The sequence below is a fragment of the Pseudochaenichthys georgianus genome, chromosome 12 (genome assembly GCF_902827115.2).
Source record: "Pseudochaenichthys georgianus chromosome 12, fPseGeo1.2, whole genome shotgun sequence".
Lineage (NCBI taxonomy): Eukaryota > Metazoa > Chordata > Actinopteri > Perciformes > Channichthyidae > Pseudochaenichthys > Pseudochaenichthys georgianus.
In genome coordinates, this window is record NC_047514.1 from 26,065,483 (window position 1) to 26,090,082 (window position 24,600).

At 43.8% G+C, this 24,600-nt stretch overlaps 1 protein-coding gene across 1 annotated transcript in view; it reads left to right on the top strand.

Annotated features, from left to right (window-relative positions):
* The first annotated feature begins 22 nt into the window (after positions 1-22).
* LOC117455843 (rhotekin-like) overlaps positions 23-24,600 on the top strand; it is a 92,528-nt gene continuing 67,950 nt past the window's right edge. The window contains exons 1-4 of the mRNA XM_034095448.1: positions 23-40; positions 5,174-5,373; positions 6,463-6,509; positions 6,601-6,654. Coding sequence (XP_033951339.1) covers positions 23-40; positions 5,174-5,373; positions 6,463-6,509; positions 6,601-6,654 — 319 coding nt within the window. The remainder of the gene's footprint in view (positions 41-5,173; positions 5,374-6,462; positions 6,510-6,600; positions 6,655-24,600) is intronic.

The following is a 24,600-nucleotide window of genomic DNA, read 5'->3' on the forward strand; positions in this document are numbered from 1 at the left end:
TGAGGCTCTGCACAGAGGGAACATGAGCGATAACATCCAGGTTAGTCGGCGAAAATGATTATTTTGTATTTTATGCATTGATGATTCATACATCTCAGGAATTTACATAAGGTTTGCACAGGAATGTTTGTATGATTGTTTCTTTATTATTCCGGATATATATATAATTTTATTTTACATGTTAATATCTTGAAATCAACCATTTGTTTATGATTTTTACTTGTTGACATGTTTCATTAATCATTGCCAGTTTAATACATAGCCTATTATATTGTTGATCACAATGAATCCTGTCATCATTAGGCTCCAGTGTGCCCTTTCTATTATTTGATGGTATTTAAATATGGCACAAACAAACCTTGTAATGTTATTCAGAGTCAGTTGAGTGAACAACAGGTTAGGGACGCGTGTTGTGCAGTGGGTTGTGCGTTGGTGGTCGGATCAGGGGGTCACAGGTTCAAACCCCACTGCAGTCAGCATGTCGTCGTGTCCCTGAGACACTTCACCCCAAATTGCTCCAGTGGGGATTGTCCACAGCGTCTAACAAGTAACATGTAATGTTATGTAACCATTCAGGACCACAACCAAATCACTACTCATGCACATGGCTTAGCCTCAGAAAACATGGCTGAAGTATGCTGCAGCCTTCTGATCCCTCAAGCTGTACCTCACCCCCAACACAGCTTGGTAATGCACAGTAAACCTCTAAAGAATGCCCAGTTACAATGGGTTACAGTAATGATGTCGATTGTGAAACAACAATCCCTGCTGAGGCTGTTTATTAGACCAATAATGGCAACATGTGTATGATGTAACCGAGTTGTTATTCCAGAGGACCTTAATGTATTCAAGTGTTTGTCAAGTCGGGGGTCCAGTTACCCCTTTCTCATTACTTCACCCCTGGTAACGGCACCCTTGCTCGGACGACAATCTTTGAACTCTGCTTTAACTTTGATTTGTGTACACGCCTGGGAAGTTTCCTGTCTGCATCTGGAACAGTTGTAACTGTATCAGGGTGAGAAAATATGTCTAAAGACAGACAGAAATACAATCACCTGGCAACAGACTCAAAACCGCCTTGGTGGTGTTTCCTGCTACACTATGTCTGGCCTGTGTGTCACGGCTGGTAATACATCTAGCAAAATCACATATAGCTGCAACATCATGTGCAACTCTTCTCCGGAGTTGCTCAGGGTGTGAGGCGCCGGGCGGGTGTGGGGATACTCACAAGTCCCCGGTTAGGTGCTTCGTTGTTGGAGTTTACCCCAGTGGACGAGAGGGTCGCCTCCCTACGCCTGCGGGTTATGGGGGGGAAAACTCTGACTGTTGTGTGTGCTTATGCACCCAACAGCAGTTCAGAGTATTCGGCCTTCTTGGAGACCCTGGAAAGAGTCCTGTATGGGGCTCCTGAAGGGGACTCCTTAGTCTTGCTGGGAGACTTCAACGCACATGTGGGCAATGATGGAGACACTTGGAGGGGCGTGATTGGGAGGAACGGCCCCCCTGATCTGAACCGGAGTGGTGGTTTGTTACTGGACTTCTGTGCTAGTCATGGATTGGCCATAACAAACACCATGTTCGAACATAAGGATGCTCATAAGTGTACGTGGTACCAGAGCACCCTAGGCAGAAGGTCCATGATCGATTTTGTTATCGTATCATCGGACCTGAGGCCGTATGTTTTGGACACTCGGGTAAAGAGAGGGGCGGAGTTGTCAACTGATCACCATCTGGTGGTGAGTTGGGTCGAGTGGCGGGGGAAGCCTCTGGATAGACCTGGTAAGCCCAAACGTGTAGTTCGGGTGAACTGGGAACGTCTGGAGGAGGCCCAAGTTCAGGAGGCCTTCAACTCACACCTCCGGCGGAGCTTTTCGGGCATTCCTGTGGAGGTTGGGGACATTGAACCAGAGTGGTCGGTGTTCAAAGCCTCTATTGCCGAAGCCGCGGCGGGGAGCTGTGGTCTCAAGGTCCTAGGTGCCTCAAGGGGCGGTAACCCTCGAACCTCCTGGTGGACACCGGTGGTCAGGGAAGCCGTCCGACTGAAGAAGGAGGCCTTCAGGGATTTGTTATCCCGGGGGACTCCCGAGGCAGTTGCAAGGTACCGACAGGCCCGAAGGGCAGCAGCCTCATCCGTGGCCGAGGCAAAGCAGCGGGTGTGGGAGAAGTTTGGAGAAGACATGGAGAAGGACTTTCGGGCGGCACCAAAGTTGTTCTGGAAAACTGTCCGACACCTCAGGAGGGGGAAGCAGGGAACCATCCAAGCTGTGTACAGTAAGGATGGGACGTTGTTGACCTCAACTGATGGAGTGTTGGGACGTTGGAAGGAACACTTTGAGGAACTCCTGAACCCGACAACTCCGCCCTCTATGTTAGAGGCAGAGCTGGAGTATGACGGGGGATCAACACCAATCTCCCGGGGGGAGGTCACTGAGGTCGTCAAACAACTCCACAGTGGCAAAGCCCCGGGGGTGGATGAGATCCGCCCGGAAATGCTGAAGGCTCTGGGTGTTGAGGGACTGTCATGGTTGACACGTCTCATCAACGTTGCGTGGAAGTCGGAAACAGTACCGAAGGAGTGGCAGACCGGGGTGGTCCCCCTTTTCAAAAAGGGGGATCAGAGGGTGTGTGCCAATTACAGAGGCATCACACTACTCAGCCTCCCCGGGAAAGTTTACTCCAAGGTACTCGAAAGGAGGGTCAGGCCGATTGTCGAACCTCAGATTGAGGAGGAACAATGCGGATTCCGTCCTGGTCGTGGAACGACGGATCAGCTTTTTACTCTCGCAAGGATCCTGGAGGGGGCCTGGGAGTACGCTTATCCAGTCTACATGTGTTTTGTAGACTTGGAGAAGGCGTATGACCGGGTTCCCAGGGAGTTACTGTGGGAGGTGCTGCGGGAGTATGGGGTGAGGGGGTCTCTACTCGGGGCCATCCAATCTCTGTACTCCCAAAGCGAGAGCTGTGTCCGGGTCCTCGGCAGTAAGTCGGACCCATTTCCGGTGAGGGTTGGCCTCCGCCAGGGCTGCGCTTTGTCACCAATCCTGTTTGTAATATACATGGATCGGATTTCGAGGCGTAGTCGTGGGGGGGGGGGGGTCTGCAGTTCGGTGGACTAAGGATTGCACCACTGCTTTTTGCAGATGATGTGGTTCTGATGGCTTCATCGGTCTGCGACCTTCAGCACTCACTGGATCGGTTCGCAACCGAGTGTGAAGCGGCTGGGATGAGGATCAGCACCTCCAAATCTGAGGCCATGGTTCTCAGCAGGAAACCGATGGACTGTCCACTCCAAGTAGGGAATGAGTCCTTACCCCAAGTGAAGGAGTTCAATTATCTCGGGGTCTTGTTCTCGAGTGAGGGAACAATGGAGCGTGAGATGGGCCGGAGAATCGGAGCAGCGGGAGCGGTATTGCAGTCGCTTTACCGCACCGTTGTGACGAAAAGGGAGCTGAGCCAGAAGGCAAAGCTCTCTGTCTACCGGGCCATTTTCGTTCCTACCCTCACCTATGGTCACGAAGGATGGGTCATGACCGAAAGAACGAGATCGCGGATACAAGCGGCCGAGATGGGTTTCCTCCGCCGGGTGGCTGGTGTCTCCCTTAGAGATAAGGTGAGAAGTTTGGTCATCAGGGAGGGACTCGGAGTTGAGCCGCTCCTCCTTCGCGTCGAAAGAAGCCAGTTGAGGTGGTTCGGGCACCTAGTTAGGATGCCACCTGAGCGCCTCCCTAGGGAGGTGTTCCAGGCACGTCCAGCTGGGAAGAGACCAAGGGGTAGACCTAGGACCAGGTGGAGGGATTATATCTCTTCGCTGGCCTGGGAGCGCCTTGGGATCCCCCAGTCAGAGCTGGTTGATGTCGCCAGGGAAAAGAAAGTTTGGGGCTCTCTGCTGGAACTGCTACCCCCGAGACCCGACCACGGATAAGCGGGAGAAGATGGATCATGTACAACTTGTATTGTTCACAACTTAATATATGTTAGTGTCATCTTGCCAATATTGCTGTGTGCCTCTCTCTCTTTGTTTTGTCATAAAACAAAGCGACAGGTGTGTTGTTGACATCAGAATGAAAGCTGACTTCAGACATGGGTGTGGTCCAAACCAAGGGCAACAGAACTTGGGGGTTTGAAAGAGGGGAAGTTGTTTTCAAGGTCTACTGAAGTTCTACACGTTTTTAACAGTTTTCTTATTGTGTAAATACAATGAGAAATCCTTCATCATTACCAACACACATTATTATGTCAACAACGTAAAACAACCAGCATTCTCAACAAGAAAAATATTCTTTGAAAATATGATATTGTGGATTATCAATACAGTATTTCTTCAAGGAATTCCATTACTACATCATTTCTTCCATCGCTCTATACACTATTGCTTGCGTTACCTATCAAAGAAAATATGTCATCTGGTGTGACAAACAAACACAAAGGTAACCTTGTTCCAACACCAGACACCTTGTCATATCCTTAAATTAGAGTTTAGCCCTGAAAGGTTCCAGCTGGACTTCATCCAGAGATTATGTGATGCACTCATTTCTCCCTGTCGCCCCAAGAGTCTTATAAAACCCTTTTACCAGAAAGATCAGAAGGTTGTAAGTGACAAGGACAATAACAAAAAATGACTAAGCCTTTATATAATGGTTCGGTTGTCATTTTTAGAATTGTATATTACCAACAGTGAAATTCAAAATGATTACTCAGTGTCTCACATAGCGATACATCAAATAACAAGATAAGCCAGGGGGCCCGATATGAATGTGTACCAAAATCATGTAAAATCGAGACATTTTATTTAAAACAACATGATGCATTAGAGGGAAAAGTCCAAGGGTTCAACCATTACGATACATTGCTTGGAAATCATAAAAAGAAAATCCCCAAACGGTCTGTTAGCTGTTGAGCTAATGAAATGGATGAAAAATCAGAGGTAGTAATCAGGCTTTATTCTCTGTGGACTATGACGTACAAAGTGTTGTGGCTTTCCTTCCACTTCAGATTCAGGTCCAAACCTAGCATGGCTAATAATTCAATGAAATGATCTTTTGTATGATCGATCCTTTTAATCATGGATCATTCCTACCAAGCACTTTTAGCTGTATGTCTTTCCAGTCAAAGGAATATGAATATTCATCAACATGATTCAAAGAATATTCTGTTTCCCACTCATCTTGAACAGGAAGGAGAGGTGCTGAGGCAGATTGAGAGGGAGGTGCGGATGCGGGAGGGGGCCAGTAAGCTGCTGGCAGCGTGTTCCAGGAGAGAGCAGGCCCTGGAGGCCTCCAAGAGCCTGCTGACATGCAGCACCCGCATTCTGGCCTTGCTCAGCCAGCTGCAGAGGATGAGGAAGGCTCAGATCCTGCAGAGAGTGGGACACAGGTCAGATGTGTTGAATGCATGGGTAAAAAGAAAGATCATTGAGCTGTTATCAATGGAGAGGGACCAAAGAATGTTGCAGTTTAGAGTGGAGGCAAGGCTATGTTGTGGACTAACAATCCTCCTACAAGCCACTAGAGGTCAGGCAAGGCAAGTTTATTTATATAGCACCTTACAATACAAGGAAATTCAAAAGGCTTTACAACAAAATAAAATAATAAGATCATAAAGAAATAGTGCACATGAAACACGTTATGAAATGGCCATTTAAAACAGTCATTAAAAAGATAAAACAATAAAATAAACATAGAACAAGCTAAAAAATAAATAACACAGGTATAACATAGATTTAAAAAAGTTACAGTGCAGTGTGAGATATGAATAGTTCAATTAAAATCGGCAAAAATAAAGTCTTCAGCCTGGATTTAAAAGTAGTCAGTCACAGCGGACCTGCAGGTTTCTGGGAGTTTGTTCCAGATATTTGGAGCATAATAACTGAATGCTGCTTCTCCATGTTTAGTTCTGACTCTGGGGACAGAAAGGTAACTTTTAAAAAACCCTTAAGGTCATTTTTTGTAGGGCTCACCTGGAATGACCTTGGACATGTTGCTAAAATAAATGCTAAAATACCTATTCATACAATAAAAAAGGTGAGTAACAATTTAATGTGATATAATCAAATACATGATGATATTCAGTGATCTCTTTAAAGGACTCAAGCCTATTTCAGCACTTCATGTATAGGGTTGGTTTCTTTGAGAATACATTTGAAGTTGGCCCTAAAAACACATGGCATTGGTTACTATTGGGGTTTTGTCCCCATCTCTCAACAGGCCTTTGTTCAGATGTGTGGGTTTACTTGGTGTGTTGATAGTGCATTTGTGCTATTTGTCACATGTACTATATTTAGGGACAAACGAGAATTTGAAACATGTCATTTCCACATTAATTACACTGCGTTGCAGACATGTGGATTCAAGGCTGTCATTGGTGCTGTTGTTTATTGGAATCCTTAAGTGTCCCAGTACAGACTGTACTTAGACGTCAGGGTTTATGTACGTATGTTTTGATGATCTGCTTGTTTTACTACAGGCCCTCTGAAGAGGCTGTGCCAAGTTTGGGAAAAGTATCCCTTTCAGGTGAGGGTTCACAAAATACATAGACCCAAATTCATAAAGATACCTGAACCTAGCTTTTATATTTTACTTTAAAAAAATATGCCCCCTGTAGACCTGCGTGTCCCGCTGATGTGGAAAGACTCGGAGTACTTCAAGAACAAAGGAGGTGAGAAAGGATGTTGTGAGCTGACTGCACTTATGTGAATGAATAACGTTTGTTTGCATAAAGTTTCATGGTTCACTTGCCAGATATAATTTTGTTAAAAGTTTATATAAGTGCAAGACAGTGAAAGACTGAAATTATTGCCCAACCTTTCTGGTATCTACGGAGCCCCTAAAGTCCTGAAAGGGAATATTTTTTAAACTTGTCTAATTTGCAATCTTGATATGTATCAGAAACATTACCTTACAGGACTTTAGTGGTTCCCGGTGTTTCTTTAATGTTGTGCAAACAATGTATCATAAAAAGATACAAAATATCAACTTACAGCAGGGGTGTCCAAACTACGGCATTGGGTCAAAATGCGGCCCGCGGGCCATTTTGAATCAGCCCTCAGCAAATTCAAAAAGTATAATGACATATGGCCCACAAATGAAACTTGTGCTTTTCTTATATTGTACTAATTAAATATATATGTACAAATATATGACACAGTAGTATTCACTTGTTAATAAGCCCACTTTTAAAATAAATTCTGTCAATTCACGGAAAACCTTTTCTAACACATCTTAGCTGATAAAAAAAGCCCAATAACTTATTTAAATAACAAGCTTGAAATAGACCCTTCATATTTCCCCTTAGTATAATCACCCGAGGCTTCTGTTTTAACCTGTTAAGCCCTGATCCTGTTTTTCAGGTCTCAGGCTCGAAAATGACATTCCCAGAACAAATGACTATATCTTCACTTCTAAAAGGGGTACATTAATAATCTTCTTTCTCAAAGCATGGTTATATCTGTGAGTTGAATGTAGAAGTGTCAGAATCAATATAGATGGTTTTATTTTAAAGTAAATTCAGATTGAACACAGTAAAAAAATGTAAATTATAGTGTCCGTCCAAAAGAAAAAAATTACTTTTGAATGATGGCATAGTAGACTAAAAGCTTTAGGAATCAAAAATATAACATATAAGTACCCTGTATCAAGATTGATGCAAAACAAGTGACATTTGACCTTTTTAGAGAGATTTAGAAAAGAACACCTACTGGGGTCATTTGGGTGCATTTTCCATATCTCTGGCCCCCCTCGGTCGATTTTGATGATTGACATCTCTTTTTAACCGTTAGAGCCAATAGAATCGAAGGGAAGTTCCTAAAATCCATCTAAACCAACACACTCTCTCCCTGATAGTCCAATAGCGACGCTTGGTCAGGGTCCCGTGGCGTCCAGTTGTGACGCGCCGAGGCTCCTTCAGCTTCATAAAGGGACGCAAAGAGCTTTCAACTGATTGCAATGTATTCCCATCTGCGGCGGTATTTGACGCTCATGTAAGCACCGCATCCATTTATGTCAGCAGCTCTTCAAGGCAATGTGAGCGTCCATTCCCATTGGATAACGGAGAATTGTACACCCGGAAGTAAGTATTCTCCTTACTGTCGATTGATTTGACAGTGATATCTCCACTACTCATCAACTCAAAAACACCAGATTATCTTTGTTAATTAAACGACATTGATAGGTTAAATTGTGTACAATGCTTTTGTGTTTGTCCCCTTCAACTCTGAGAAACAACTTGTTTTCTCTGAAATGTGGAGCGCCAAAGAGACTACACTACCCACAATCCCCAGCTATTGTTGTGATGACGCCTGTCCGCTTTGCGACAAACCCTGTGATTAATCTTCAAGCTCTGGGATTGGATGTTGAAGTGGCAGGAGAGTATTGGCGGAGAGTTATAACGGCAACGCCAAAAAGTTCACTAAACAAATCAATACAAAAGTTTTATTTTGAGTTACTATTTTTGAGTTAGCATTTTAGTGTAAGCAGTCTATAAAAAGCTTTACTATAATAGAAAGTGATCATGCGGTGTGCTTCTTCTGTTGCTCTGTTATAGAAAATAAACTTGTCTGTGCGAGATCAGGGATGGGAGTTTCGTGAAAGCAGGGTTTAAGAACTGGCGAAAGGCAGGGGAAACATTTAGGGAGCATGAGAAGTCCCATCAACACACAGGCCGTGAACAAATTAGCAGCATTAAAATGAACACCGATGAATGCGCTGCTCTCACAAGCTGTTGCTAAAGACCAAATGACTGCATATGACGTTAACTTATTATACAGGACCCTCCCTATGGGGCCTCACCTCGCGCATGGGGCCTCATTTTGCGGAGGGAGCCTCATCTGAAGCGCAAACGTGGCGCACCTACAGTGTAAGCGCCACAGTTCCACTAGCACACAGCAAATTCGCCAGTGTGAAAATCCTGGTGTTAGAGCTTTTCGGGGTAAAGTGTTGTGGTTTTGGTGTTACATTAAACATAATTAACACCGCCTGTTGTTAACACAACAACGGATATATGTGATAGTGTGTTCTCTCAATCCGGGTAATTTTACGTGATGTGCGTGAAATTATTTAGATCTCCGCCATCTTTTTGATGCAACCAGACCGCAGTCCGTGATGGTAAGTTATCGCTACGTTTCATAATTTGTTCCCCAGATAGCTTACATTGATTTTGCTTGAAAATACAGTTGTGTGTGGTACAGTCAATGCTTGCTTGCTAAACTAACTGTCGAATTAAACATGGATGTCGAATTAACGTTAGAGTAACATAATATGTAATCATTACGAAGACCAATGTATTGCACATCAGCGAGCTAACAAGCTCTAGTGTCCGTAAAAAAGTTGTTCGATAATTGCCGCCTTTTACTTTTCTAGCATGTTCTCCGTCAAGTCTCTGTCTAACGGAAGCAGCCATCAGTCCGTCTTGCAGCAAGTGTGATCGCTTGGCCTCGCCCTCCACAGACTGCAGTCAGTGAGTGACGGTAAGTTATCTAGATAACGTTAAATTTAATTTGTTCCCCAGTTATCTAACATTACTTAATTTGAAAATAACGTTACAGTTGTGTGTGTGGTAGCTAATAATGTTTACTAGCTTGCTAAGAATATTTGTCTGTGCTGGCCGTGCACCTGCTTGCTAAACGTTAGCTAGCTGGCTAGTTAGCCAGTTAGGATGGATGGGTGAATTGACAATTTTATCCAAAGCGCTATATATATATATATATACAGTAAGTGCAGTCCATTTACCATTCCTCTTATGTCCTTTTCGGTCAGGAGCATTTTTATGATGGTCAGAAAGGAGGTGGGTCCTTTCAGTATTCCCGCGGCTGCTGGACAATATTACATTGGTAATATTTTATTACTCCTACTTTTGCTTATTATGAATGTTGTTTATTAGTAAATCTATTTTTCTTGTTGTTTATCTTGTTGTTGTCTGCCAAGAACCAAAGGGCTGATGAACCATCACTGGAATCACCAGGTATGGTTTTAGGAACTGCATTGTCATATCATGTCATATTGCCTATTGTAAATTGTCTATGTGAGGCTGGAGGGAGTGTATGACCACACAGTTGGAGAATGCCAGGGTACAGTGGGTTTGGAAAGTATTCAGGCCACTTCACTTTTTCCATACTTTATTGTGTTGTGAGACTTCATGTCTTGTATTTTGCTTGTACATGTACTATGAACTGTTGGACACTATACAGATGGGTAAAAAAAAGCAAATTGATCATTGTTCTCTTTTCTTACAGAGTGGGACAGTGATATGGCATCCATCCTCCTCTTTCTGCACCTCCTGTCACCCCAGCCTGCGGGAAGGAAGAAAACCCAGAAGATCAGTGTAGCTCAGGCCATTGACCATCTGGTCGTATTTCACAAGGTATGTGGCAGGTTTAAGAATGTTAGATCTAGCCACCAGAACTACTACAGAGAGCTGTCACTATGATAAAGTAGGACTAGGCTAGTGCAAATATAAACTATTCCTAAAAACACTCAAATATTACACACACATGCACATAGTTAGCCATGTAAAATGAAAATGTTGCTTGCCTTCAGTCCTGTAGGAGTCTGGATGAGCACCTTCAGAGCCATATCGACACGAGCCAGCCATATCTTCTTGCTTCAGGGACCAGCAAGGAGGCCATCGGCAACTTCTTTATTCTGATCGACAAGAAGCTCATCCCCTGTGAGGCTACCACTTCCTTAGCAGCAATTGATGAACTTTTTAAGCTTCACTTTGTCTTAGGCACCAGCCATGATCCAGCACTCAAAAGCATGTACACATTTCTGCAAGCAACTGTCTATAACATAGATTTTTTTTTTTTTTTTACTGAAGCACTGGGTGTGAGTGTGTGTGTGTGTGTGTGTGTGTGTGTGTGTGTGTGTGGTCCAAAAATGTTGTTTGTTGCCTGGCACGGCAGGCAACAAACAACCTTTTTGGACCTCAACTGCCACAGAGGATTATTTATATACATTTTTGCTGTTGAACAATATTGAATGTTGTTTGAATTGAGTATTGGGAGAATTTGTCAGTCTTAAGAGACATCTGTGACAGTCGCAGATTGATCTCAGTGTTTCTTATAAACTGTAGGGGCAGGGGAAAAGGTTAAGGCATGAAGTTTAGATTCAAATGAAATGAGAATCTATGATGCATGGGTATTATCCTCGCAACTACAGTCGTTAAAATGTCCACTTTTATGTAAGGTTTGAGGGTGTGGTTCTGCAAGCCAAATTTGAATATTCACCTGTCGCGGCGCGCCCAGAGGCTTTTTAGTGGGCACGTCAACAGGATGCCAGGGGGGTTCTCACGGGAGGAGGAAGCCTGTGTGTGGTGAATGCGGGTATTCAGCGGGATAGTTACGGTTTCTCAGCATGTATATATATACGTTAAAATGCAATGGGGAAGTAACTGAAAGTAACCGTATGTGGATATTGCATCGACCGACCTGGAAGCACGTCTCCTTGGAGAGGACGCGCACAGATAGAGGCGAGGCAAGGCGAGGCAAGGCAAGGCAAGGCAAGGCAAGGCAAGTTTATTCACTTTTCAACGCAAGGCAATTCAAAGTGCTTTACACAAAAAAAAAGAACAAAAAAAAGAGCAAGCATTAAAAAAGAAAAGCTAATCAAATAAACATTAAGAAAAAAATACATGGATAAAAGTTACAGTGCAGTCTAAAATATAAATAGTTCAATTAAACATTACCAGAAAAAGTACATGAATAAAAGTTACAGTGCAGTTTAAGATATGAATAGTTCAAATAAAAGCAGCGACAAAAAGAAAAGTCTTCAGCCTGGATTTAAAAGTAGTCAGAGTTGCAGCGGACCTGCAGGTTTCTGGGAGTTTGTTCCAGATATTTGGAGCATAATAACTGAACGCTGCTTTACCATGTTTAGTTCTGACTCTGGGGACAGAAAGCTGACCAGTCCCTGAAGACCTGAGAGATCTGGATGGTTCATAGTTAGCAGGAGGTCAGTAATGTATTTTGGGCCTAAACCATTCAGTGCTTTATAAACCAGCAGCAGTATTTTGAAATCTATTCTTTGACACACAGGAAGCCAGTGTAAAGACTTCAGAACAGGAGTGATGTGATCCACTTCTTAGTGTTAGTGAGGACTCGAGCAGCGGCGTTCTGAATCAGCTGCAGCTTTCTAATAGATGCTGGGTTAGGGTCACCCTGCTGTGACATTAGTCTTTTAATCCTAGATATGTTCTTTAGGTGATAGTAGGCTGATTTAGTAACTGTTTTAATGTGACTGTTGAAACTCAGGTCAGAGTCCATGACTACACCTAGATTTCTGGCTTTATCTGTTGTTTTGAATATTGCACACTGAAGCTCAGCGCTAACTTTTAAACGTTCTGCCTTGGCTCCAAAAACCATTACCTCAGTTTTATCTTTGTTTAATTGGAGAAAGTTCTGACACATTCAGTCATTGATTTGTTCAATGCACTTACTCAGTGTTTGAATTGGAGCATAGTCTCCTGGTGAAATTGTTACGTAAATGTGTGTGTCATCTGCATAGCTATGGTAACTTATTTTGTTGTTCTTCATTATCTGAGCCAGTGGTAGCATGTAGATGTTAAAGAGAAGAGGCCCCAAGATGGAGCCTTGAGGAACCCCACATGTCATATTTGTCAACTCAGATGTGTATTTACCGATAGAAACAAAGTTGTTTCTGTCCTTTAAGTAGGATTTAAACCAATTTAGAACTGTTTCCGAAAGTCCCACCCAGTTTTCCAGTCGGTCCAGTAATATGCTGTGGTCAACAGTGTCAAACGCAGCACTGAGATCTAATAATACTAACACTGAAGTTCTGCCACTGTCTGTGTTTAAGTGGATGTCGTTAAAGACCTTTACAAGAGCAGTCTCAGTGCTGTGGTTTGGACGAAAGCCTGACTGGAACACATCGAAACAACCATTTAAATGCAAGAAATTACTCAACTGTTGAAAAACAACTTTTTCAATGATCTTACCTAGAAATGGCAGGTTTGATATGGGCCTGTAATTGTTCATTACTGAAGCATCTAGATTATTCTTTTTTAAGAGCGGTTTAATGACTGCAGTTTTCAGGGCCTGTGGAAAAATACCTGAGTGAAGAGATTTGTTTACTATATGAAGTAGTTCTGAGGCCATGCAAGGCAAAACATCTTTGAAAAATCCTGTTGGAATAATATCAAGGCAGCAGGAGGAGGATTTCAGATGTTGTATAATGTCCTCTAAGTTTTATCATTAATCTGATGGAATTGTGTCATGGTGTTTGACTTGATGTTAAGTGGACACAGAGACAACACATTAGCTGTTCCTGATGCAGAGGCACTGACTGCTTGTCTGATTTTCTGAATTTTGTCAGTGAAAAAGGAGGCAAAATCATTGCACGCCCTGGTGGATAGAAATTCAGAGGCTACTGACACTGGGGGGTTAGTTAGTCTGTCGACGGTAGCAAACAAGGCACGTGCGTTGTTTTTGTTTTTGGTAATGATGTCAGAGAAGAAGTTTCTGTTAAAAACATAAAATCAAGATTGTGCTCAGTGATAGAATCATTGATTAAAAATGTTTTTCCTGCCAAAGACCTGACATTTAATAAAGCTAGTTTAAGTTCGTTAAACACACTATCAGTCATGTTTTTTGTAACAAGCTGTGGCTGACATGGAATCACTGCTAAATTAGATAAACTCACACAAACGTTAGAGTCTGTAAACTTTCATTGTTATGCGGATGATACTCAACTATATTTATCAATCAAGCCTGATGAAATTAATCATCTAAATAAAATTCAAGACTGCCTTAAGGACTTAAAAACGTGGATGACCTTAAACTTTTTGATGTTAAACACGACCAAAACTGAAGTTATTGTACTTGGCCCGAAGAATCTACGAAACAAATTATCTAAAGACATACTAACTATGGATGGCATTAATTTGGCCTCCAGTGAGACTGTAAGGAATCTTGGTGTTATATTTGATCAGGATTTATCCTTTAACGCCCACATAAAATCAATTTCAAGGACCCGCCTACTTCCATCTACGTAACATTGCAAAAATCAGGCATATCTTGCCTCAAAACGATGCAGAGAAACTAGTCCATGCATTTGTTACTTCTAGGCTGGATTATTGTAACTCTTTATTATCAGGGAGTACCAAGAAGTCAATCAAGTCGCTTCAGCTGATTCAAAATGCTGCGGCTCGTGTACTAACCAGAGTTAGGAAAAGGGACCACATTACTCCTGTTCTGGCTGCCTTACACTGGCTCCCTATAGAACACAGGATAGAATTTAAAATTCTTCTTCTCGCCTACAAAGCCCTTAATGGGCAGGCGCCATCTTACCTTAAAGAACTCATTATACCCTACTGTCCTACTAGGGCATTGCGTTCCAAGAATGCAGGGTTGTTGGTTGTTCCTAGAATCTTTAAAAGTACAATGGGAGCCAGAGCCTTTCTTATCAAGCTCCACATTTGTGGAATCAGCTTCCAGTTTGTGTTCGGGCGGCAGACACCCTATCCGTTTTTAAGAGTGCGCTTAAGACCTTCCTTTTTGATAAAGCTTATAGTTAGGGCTGATTAGATTCAGCCCCTAGTTTTGCTGATATAGGCTTAGTTTGTCGGGGGACATCTTACTTCTTCCTTCTCTCTGTCTATACCCGTGTACACTCATGTTCCGATTAACCCAGCTTCCCCAAATGTCTTTCTTTTTGGTGTCTATATACGCTGGGATCCGGAGTCATGGATGATCCTGCGGTCCTGTGTCCTGGATCGCGAGCGCTGGATCTTGAGTCGTGGCTGTGGTCCTGGATCATAGGTCCTGGATGGATATCCTCGTGGATTCATCTTCCTATTATACACACATGCATTTCCAAACATTTGGACTACCTATGTTGCAAATGTATTATCTTTTCAATTTACACACGGCATCTATTGCACGTCTGTCCGTCCTGGGAGAGGGATCCCTCCTCTGTTGCTCTCCCTGAGGTTTCTCCCATTTTTCCCTTTAAACTGGGTTTTCTTTGGAAGTTTTTCCTTGTACGATGTGAGGGTCTAAGGACAGAGGGTGTCGTATTGTCATACTGATATTCTGTACACACTGTGAAGACCACTGAGACAAATGTAACATTTGTGATATTGGGCTATATAAATAAACATTGATTGATTGATTGAGTGCTTCCTGTATCTAAGCTGATTCACCGCTCTTAATCTATTACCTATCAACACAGATATCGGCAAAGCTACTGGCAGGCAGGGCCCGGGCATGTCCTGGAAAGAGTTGAGAGTGCCATACGCTCTTGAGCCTGGACCCAGCAGATATCAGTTTGCAGATTGTTTTGGTTTGGATGATTGTGGTAGGCATGGTGATGAAGCCGGGGGAGATGGTGCGCGTCTCTGCTTTGGTGATTTTGGTGGGCGTCGTTGAGGAGCGGGGGTAAAGGACATGCTGCCAGCCCTGCGTATCGCCTTAGTCTGGTCTTTGAAATCCAGGAAGGAATCGGTGCCAGCCCTCTGTATCTCCTTCTTGTGTTCCACGATCTCCAGGAGGGTGGGCGAGGGCGAAAGGGTGAACGGAGTATCCTCAAAGGCGTTGACAGGGGGGGGGGTGACGGGCGGTGGGGACTCCTCCGTGTGTTTCATAGGTCTCCCATAATCAGAACATTCCTCAGGCGGGTGCAGTGATACTTCTTCAGGGTTTTCTGCGCGATGTGTTGTGTCTATCTCCTGTTTTGATTCCTCTTGCCGCTTGTCCTTGGCAGAGGGAACAGATTGATGACGCAGGCAGTTGAATATGTTAGAGATAAACAATTTCACTCCTGACTTGTTAAGGCAAACTCCATTTGCCTTGAAAAGATGTCTGCGGTCCCAGAAAAAGTTAAAATTGTCAATAAAATGGACAGAATGGTCAGTACAGACAGTTGAAAGCCACGTGTTCAGTGCAAACAATCTGCTGAATCTCTCCACTCCTCTTCTGACTGGTGGTAGAGGGCCACTGATGAACACCTCTGCATTTAGAGAGCTGGCAGTTTCCAACAGACATTTAAAGTCTTTTTTCAGCAGTTCTGACTCTTGTTTCACAACATCATTTGTTCCAATATGTAGTACCACATTCTTCACAGTCGGATGTTCAGCCCCAATATGCAGGATCTTCTCAGCCAAGTCAGAGACTGTATCCTTAGGAAAACTAAGTACTTTGGTGTTGTTCTTACTACACAGACCTTTTACATCTCTTACAGCAGAGTCACCCACAATCAGAGTTTCAGGCCCAGTCGTTAGCTTTCCCTCTAGCCTTTTACTTTTGGAGTAGCTATTGGTCCTTACCCTGCTGTGTGAAGAGGACGGGTTATCCAGGTCATCAGAAAGAGATCTCCGGCTCTCGGTCAGCGGAGCGTATCTGTTCTGGATTGGCACACTTGGTGGTTTAGGAGGATTTTTTGTAATTCTCCCTTTAGCAGCTGTCCACTGCTGTTTAGGGGTTGAAGAGGGCACTCTTCCTGGGTGATAACAATGCAGGCCAGCCGGTCGCATCACATATTTCAGAGTGTTGGGCTCTGCCCGTTATCCTTCCTCCCAAATCCCATGAAAATGATTTACTCTTAGGCTTTGCACCCAGAGAGTTCCAGGGAGGACCACCACTTGTAGATTTATGACCCGTACACAGCCCTCCTGTTCCTTGGAATCCTTGTAGCTGCTAACTAGCTGTGAGTTAGCATACCCTTTTCCATTATTTTGCAACACTGGTAAAGTGGTGTCATTCCCACAACATAGTCCATTCACTTCCACGTTAACTTCCAGCCGTTGAATTTTCATTTCCAGCACGGCCATCTTCTGTAGAAGTTTGTGGAAGTCATCTGTAGAGAACGGAGGCATTTTTCTACCAACTAGCTTAAGCTAAATAGCATGCAGTAGCCTACCAGGCTTTAGCTGTTGCTAGGCCACGCTACTGTAAGACTGGGGTCGCCGTAAAAATGCTGAAATATGGCTGAAAACCTCCGTCTATTTACGAAGATGAACTGTCCCAGTGATAGGTTAATGTCCAGGAGCCGCTGCTCGAAGTTTTCAGAGAATAAGAATAGGAAAATCAGCATAAAAAGTAAGCAGAGGCAGGAGCAAGCAGAAAAGCGTCTGCACTGTAAGAAAGATAAGGTAGTCTAGAGAGACTACTCTGTATCTCTCTAGATAGAGAGAGATTCTCTCCGACACAGGGTGAGATCGCTCCTTTGTGCCACGCTGGACCTCGTGTTTCTTTTTTGTGTGGAATATAGCCTGAAAAGGCCTACAAACATTTCTGTTTTTGCCGCCGACGGGCGCAGGAGCAACAGTTTTTTTTGTCAATGAACAATAGCCTGGATTAGGCAGTAAAGACACTTTTTGTGTATCGCAGAGCGGATTGTTTAGTTTTGTTTGTGTTGTTTGGCTGGAAAACTGTCAATATAATGGATCCATGCATGAAATCTGTCTCTGTTTATTTTGTTTAAGGAGCAGATGATCCGCTTATTATTTCTGTTTACCTTTATAATCTTATTTCATTCAAGAACCCCTTGTGCATTTAATTAACACAACTAGTTTAGATAGTTGATCGTTACAGATGGTGGCCAGTATGGGGACTGAAATGTGATTTAAAAATCTGATATTATTTAAAGAGAACATTTTTGGAGATTTTGAAACTGCCAATTGGCATATTTTTGTTTACTGAGATACTAAGCCTATGTGTTGAATTGTATTGATTGGATGAGAAGAGAAAAACGTGTTCTGTACTTGTGTAAAATAACCATAGTCAGGCAATGGCTTCTGAAGAAAATGTACAACAGAATATGGAAGCACAATTAGAAGAGAATGAGTCTGAAGAAGGTAGTATTAGCACACCATGAAAATAGAGGTGATGCATGGATAACAAGAAGAAGATCTATTACTGATGTTACCTCTTTGATCGGTTCTCTTTATATATCTGATGCAGAGCAGGAGGAAAGTATAGGAGATTGGGATAATACATCTTACCATGCATATCCTGCTCTTGCATCTTTCTCCACAGACTTGAACAGTTATAGAGAGAGTTAACTCCCTTGAGGCTGATTTTAGAGATTCAGTTAATAGTGCGCTAAACCGAGAAGATAGCATCAGAGGCCTCGTGAATAAGAATGTTGAAGCACTGGAGCATCATGTTATGTCAACTTTGAAAAACTTTGAAGAGAAACTGGTGGACTGTTTACAAAGGCGTGATGAAAAATGGAAGGCAGAAATCCAAAGGCTGAAGTGCGCCAGCCTCCCTGCTGTCCATAGGCCCTTTGTCAGTGCTGGTGCTAGTTTTCAGACGTCTTATGGTAGCAGCACTCCAGCTCAAACACCTCTCATTAGTGCCTCTCACACCCATGCTCCTTCTCTTGGTACTGACACTCAGGTGTCGGGTCCTCATATTAGTTATCCCACTCCTACTCATTCAGTTCCCTCTGCTGGGGTTTCTGTCGGCCGAGCAGAAATTGCCAGAAGAGAACTTGATACTATTGATGCTGCGCCACACGGCAGGACATCATTCACTGACCTACTTCCGCTGGGACAACCACCAGGAGTCATTGACAACATAAACCCCATCACACCTGTAGGAGCAGTATACCGCCATCCAAGCAGTACGCCGGTGGTGTATTCAAAGCCTGTCATTCATATGGAGTTCCCCTCGTTCGGTGGGTCCAGGGAGGTTGGAGAGGTTTTGAACTTTGTGGATCGCTGTGAAACATTCTTTGAAGTTAGGCCATTAACAGATGCAGAGCTAATAGGGGCTTTATCTGGGGTTCTTAAGGGGCCAGTGCATAGTTGGTGGTGTGTAGCAAAAAGCACAGTACACAACTGGCCCGAATTCAAAGAAGCTTTTCATGCAGCTTTCCTACCTCCTGATTACCTCATGGAAGTGGAGGAGAAGTTGAGGGATATGGTGCAGGTACCCGAACAGTGTGTTAGGGATTTTGCCTATGATTACCGAGCCCTTCGTCTACGATGGAAACCCGATATCACCGAGGCGGAGTTGGTGAGGAAAATACTCAACAACTGTAATCCCAGAATAGCTGGTTGTCTTCGGGGAACTGTCAGAACCGTGGACCAATCAATCAATCAATCAATCAATCAATCAATCAATCAATCAATCAATCAATCAATCAATCAATCAATCAACAACTTTATTAATCCCGCAAGGGGCAATTGGTTATGAGCAGCAGCTTATGTCATGTACACAGGCAGGAACACACAAGATGAAAACACACAGATACACCCGGGAGCACAGATGTGGATAACTATAATAATACACTATAAATAGTTCAAAGCATCACAATAATAAATAAATAAATAAATAATCAAGTTAAAAGCCTTTTCAAGAATTCAAAAGTTTGAGTGCAGAAGGGATGAAGGATTTAGAAAAGCGATTAGTCCTTTGAGCAGGTAGAGCATATCTTCTCCCTGATGGCAACAGACGAAATTCATGTGAGAGTACATGACCTGGAGAGTTCAGAACGCTCTCTGCTTTCCGCAGAATCTGTTGGTTACAGAAGGAATTTAAGTCTCTCTGTTTCACGCCGATGATCTTGGAGCAGGTTTTAACAATGCTGTTCAGGCTGTTCCTGTCTTTCAGCGTGAGGCTATGGAACCAGCAGATAAGAGAAAAACAAATAAGGCTCTCAATGAATGCTTGGTAAAAACGACAAAGAATGAAAGGCCTGACAGAGAAAGAGTTCAGTTTGCGAAGAAGGTGCATTCTCTGTTGACCCCGCTTCACAATACACTCAGTATTCACATCAAATTTGAGGTGGTCATCAAAAATGGTGCCCAAGTATTTGTATGATGTGACAATTTCTACCTTGTGACGTCTAAAATCAATGATCAATTCCTGGGTTTTAGAGACATTTAAATCCAGAAAACTGTCATCGCACCAGGAAATAAAATCGGCAAGAGCACCCTCCTGATTCTGAGCCGCTTAGGAGGGACAAGAGGGCGGTATCATCAGAGAATTTAACCAGGTAGCTGTTGTCTTGCATGCTCCTGCTGTTGTCTTGCATCAGTGTACATTATAAAAATTAGGGGCGAAAGAACGCATCCTTGAGGCGAGCCCGTGGAAGTGTTGACAGAGTCAGAGAGGCGTCCATTGACAGACACCTTCTGCTCTCTATTAGTTAGAAAGTTTAAAATCCATAAAACAAGTTGATCGGGCAGTTTAAAATGACATAATAGGCTCTCCACCAGGGGATGCGGCTGCATTGTGTTAAATGCTGAAGAAAAGTCAGCAAACAAAAGCCTGGCATGGGCTTGTGGCTTTTCAAGGTGTTTGTGGAGGGTGTGCAGTATAAAAAGCTTTGCATCCTCTCCGCCTCTCCCTGCCTGATACACACATTGTAGTGGATCAAGTTCACCACCTATTACTGACATGACAAGGCCTTTAACAATTTTTTCAAACATTTTCATGACCAATGACGTTAAAGCCACCTGTCTGAAATCGTTTAGGACTTTAGGATGAGGCTTCTTACGGATGGGAATTACAGTTGAGGATTTCCACATATCAGGAATTTGGCTATTCTCAAGTGACAATTGGAAGATATGCTGGAAAACACCACAGAGTTCGCTGACACAATACTGGAGTGTACGCCCACAAATATGGTCAGGACCTGGGGCCTTCCTAATATTGACTCGTTTGAAGAGATTCCTAAATCATCTGTTCAATGACTATGTCTGAGATAGGGGAGAGAGACTCTCTAAGGGTTGAGGTGTTTATGGAGAAATCATTTTTCTCGATCGAGAATAAAAAATGTTGAAAGCATTGGGGAGGTCTTCCTCATGTGTTTCCCTCAATGTCAATGGTATTCCTAGCCCTGTCATTGTTGTTACCCTGGGAGATGGAGGACATTGATTTGATTCCCCTCCAGGCTTCCCGAAGATCTCCACTGCTGTATTTAAGTTCCCACCTTATCCCTATAAGCTATTTTAGCTTTTCTTATCTCATTTCTTAATTCTCTGTTAATTCTTTTTTGTCCTGACTGTTTCCAGGTATAAAATATACGTTTCTTTCTATTTATAATACTCTTTAGTTCCTTCGTGACCCACGGCTTATTATTAGGGAAGACTGTAATGTCTTTACAAGGAATGTTAGACTCCACACAAAATAATATGTAGGATGAGACAGTTGACGTCAGTTCATTGAGATCAGAGCATGAGCTATAAAACACATCCCAATCCGTGCAGTCCAAACATGCCTGTAAGGTGGCAATGCTTTCCTCTGTCCAACATTTCACAGTTTTTTTTGTGCACACTTGTTTCCTGCAGATGGGTTTGTAGATCGGCACCAGAAGAACGCTCGTGTGGTATGAAGCTCCAAAAGGGGACATGGTCAGGGACTTGAACGCACCAGGCACCGTGCCGTAACATAAATCAATAGTGGATTTATTTAAAGTTGTAGGACATGTGACATACTGCTCGTATGTTTTTAAGGTTGTATGCACCTGACAGTGATTAAAATCTCCTAAAATAAATGTAGGAGCATCGGGGGAGAGGGAGTCCAGTCTGTTAGTAACTTCCTCAATCAGCTGGGTGGCTGCTGAGGCGTTTGCCCGTGGGTGAATGTAAACAATAGTAAAAAACAGCTGGGGGAACTCTCTTGGCAAGTAAAAGGGGCGAAGCGAAATGGATAACAGTTCAAGATCCGGAGTACATATTTCCTCCCGAACTGTGAAGGAATTACAGTACCTTTTGTTGATATAAAAGCATACTCCACCCCCGCAGGATTTGTTTGTTATGACAGGCGACCGGTCCATCCGAACAGGGTACCCAAAACCGCTGATGTGTAGGTCCTCGTTGCTGTCTGAGGCTTTCAGCCACGTCTCAGTGAATGCCAGCAGACATGCGTCCCTGTAATCTCGCTTGAATTTAGCACAAGCCTCCAATTCGTCCAATTTGTTCCGTAGGGATTGAACATTGGAGAGAAGGATAGTTGGGAGCGGGGGGAGCCGGCGTCGGTTGTCTAGCCCGTTTGTCCTCAGTCTGCGTTGAACGCCTCCTCTCCTTCCTCTCTTCCTCCGACGATTTTTGGGCAACATCCCGCCTGGTAAAGCATTTGTACTACTTCTTAGGAAGTGGGGAATAGGCGGAATAGGGTTACTTGCTGCCAGTGAACTTATATCCAGCAGCAGCTCGCGGCTGTAGATGAGCCTGTGACTTAGCACATCACCGCTGAGTCCCCATGCCATACGGCTGAAAAGAGTCCAAAGCACCGCAAGGACGCATATATAGACACTCCGCATGATTAAAATAATCCACACAAGCTCCTGGATGTAGAAAAGTTCACACAAACTAGAAGAACAACAAAAAAACAAAGCATGACACACACAGCTGCTCCCAGGTCGCACCAGCGTGAGCGCCCCGGAAGTGCGACACCAACTGGTGTCAATAGGCACATTAGTGGAAAAAGATTGCACAGCTGCAAAAGAATATTGGGGGAAAGTGGATCAACAAAAAGCAAAAGAGAAATTGAACAAAAGGCCCCAGGAAAAATGGAGTGCTAAGAAACCTGCTGATGTAGTGACCATAGTGCAGAGAGGGAAGAGAAATCCAGTAAGTCTCCTACATGTCCCCGTAGAGGTGAGAGGAATGCAGTGTAAAGCTGTTTTTGACACTGCATGTACATACTCCCTCATGCGACACAGCCAATGGCTGGATGTAGTCCGTAAAGGAGAGCAACTGAAGCCCAGTGAGAACCAGAGCTTTGCTTTGGCTGATGGGAAGACATGCCATGGAGCCTTAGGAAAGGTACAGCTACTCTACGGCTGGCATGACATGATGTGGTCGCTAGAAACATACATCATCGATGACAACAACCTGGCATTCCCCATCATTCTAGGCTTGGACTTCCTTACCAAGACCCAACCATTATCAACCTGGGAGACCGAACATATGGAGTAAAGGGGCCAAGGGAATTATGTGTTCTATTCATTCCTTTCTCAACCTGCTGAGATCCCGGCAGCTCACCCCAGTGTTAGTCTCATAATAGCACTTCCGCTATCCAAGTCATTTCCTATTCAAGAAGAGACTGCCCCAGATTTTTCAGCTCATCCACCAGAGGTTAGAGAAATCTTGAAGGCTTGGCCAAAGGTGTGTTCAGGCAGTTTAGGGAAAACTAAGGTAGAAGAGCACAAGATATTTACTACAGACGAGGTTCCAGTGCGCTGCAAAGCATACAGGGTATCACCCCACAAGCGTCAGATCATAATAGACCAGGTAGAGCAGATGCTTAGGGATGGCATTATTGAACCGTCACAGTCAGCCTGGGCGTCCCCAGTGGTCTTGGTGCCAAAACCTGACATGTCCCCAAGATTTTGTGTTGACTTTCGACCTCTAAATGCTAAGACTCGGCAAGATGCCTATCCTATGCCACTTATTCATGAGTTGTTGGAGTCATTGCATGGAGCCGCCTTCTTCAGTACCCTTGACCTAAAATCAGGCTACTGGCAAGTGGCAATGTCAGAGGAAAGCAAGGCCAAGACAGCAGTAATCACACCGATAGGCCTCTACCAGTTCAAGTGCTTGCCATTTGGGCTGAAGAACGCCGGTGCATCTTTCCAGCGATTGATGGAAAAGGTCCTGGGAGAGCTGAGGGGGAAATTCTGCTTTGTGTATATTGATGATGTCATCATCTTTTCACCCTCACAAGAACAGCACTTCAATGATTTAAACGCTGTGATGAAGAGACTGCATGAGGCTAATTTAACACTCAATCTGAAGAAATGCCATTTCTTCCTGCAAGAGTTAAAGTTCCTTGGCCATATAGTGTCTGAGAAAGGGGGTTCAGGTGGATCCAGAGAAAACACTGGCAGTGAAAGAATATCCTACTCCCACAAATATCAAGTCACTGCAACGATTTCTGGGACTTGTGGGATGGTACCACAAATTCATTTCCCACTTTGTAGATACGGCAGCTCCCTTGCATCGCCTGACAAGGAAAGCGGTGGAGTGGATATGGAGCGAAGAATGCCAGCAAAGCTTTGAACACTTGAAACAGGCTATGGTCAGCGCTCCCATCCTAACACAACCTGACCACTCAATTCCTTTTGAGGTGCACACAGACGCTAGTGACGCCGGTTTGGGTGCAGTCTTAGTCCAAGCTACTGAGGAAGGGGATCAGGTGATAGCTTATGCTTCACGGGGATTGAGAGGAGCCGAGTGTAACTACTCCACATCAGAAAAGGAATGTCTAGCTGTTGTATGGGCTGTTGAAAAGTGGCGACATTTTCTTGAGGGAAAAGAATTCACGGTATACACAGACCATGCTGCTCTGACTTGGAGATAGTTACGGTTTCTCAGCATGTATATATACGTTAAAATGCAATGGGGAAGTAACTGAAAGTAACCGTATGTGGATATTGCATCGACCGACCTGGAAGCACGTCTCCTTGGAGAGGACGCGCACAGAGAAAGAGAGATTCTCTCCGACACAGGGTGAGATCGCTCCTTTGTGCCACGCAGGACCTCGTGTTTCCTTTTTTGTGTACGGGCGCAGGAGCAACAGTTTTTCTGTCAATGAACAATAGCCTGGATTAGGCAGTAAAGACACTTTGTGTGTATCGCAGAGCGGACTGTTTAGTTTTGTTTGTGTTGTTTGCCTGGAAAACTGTCAATATAATG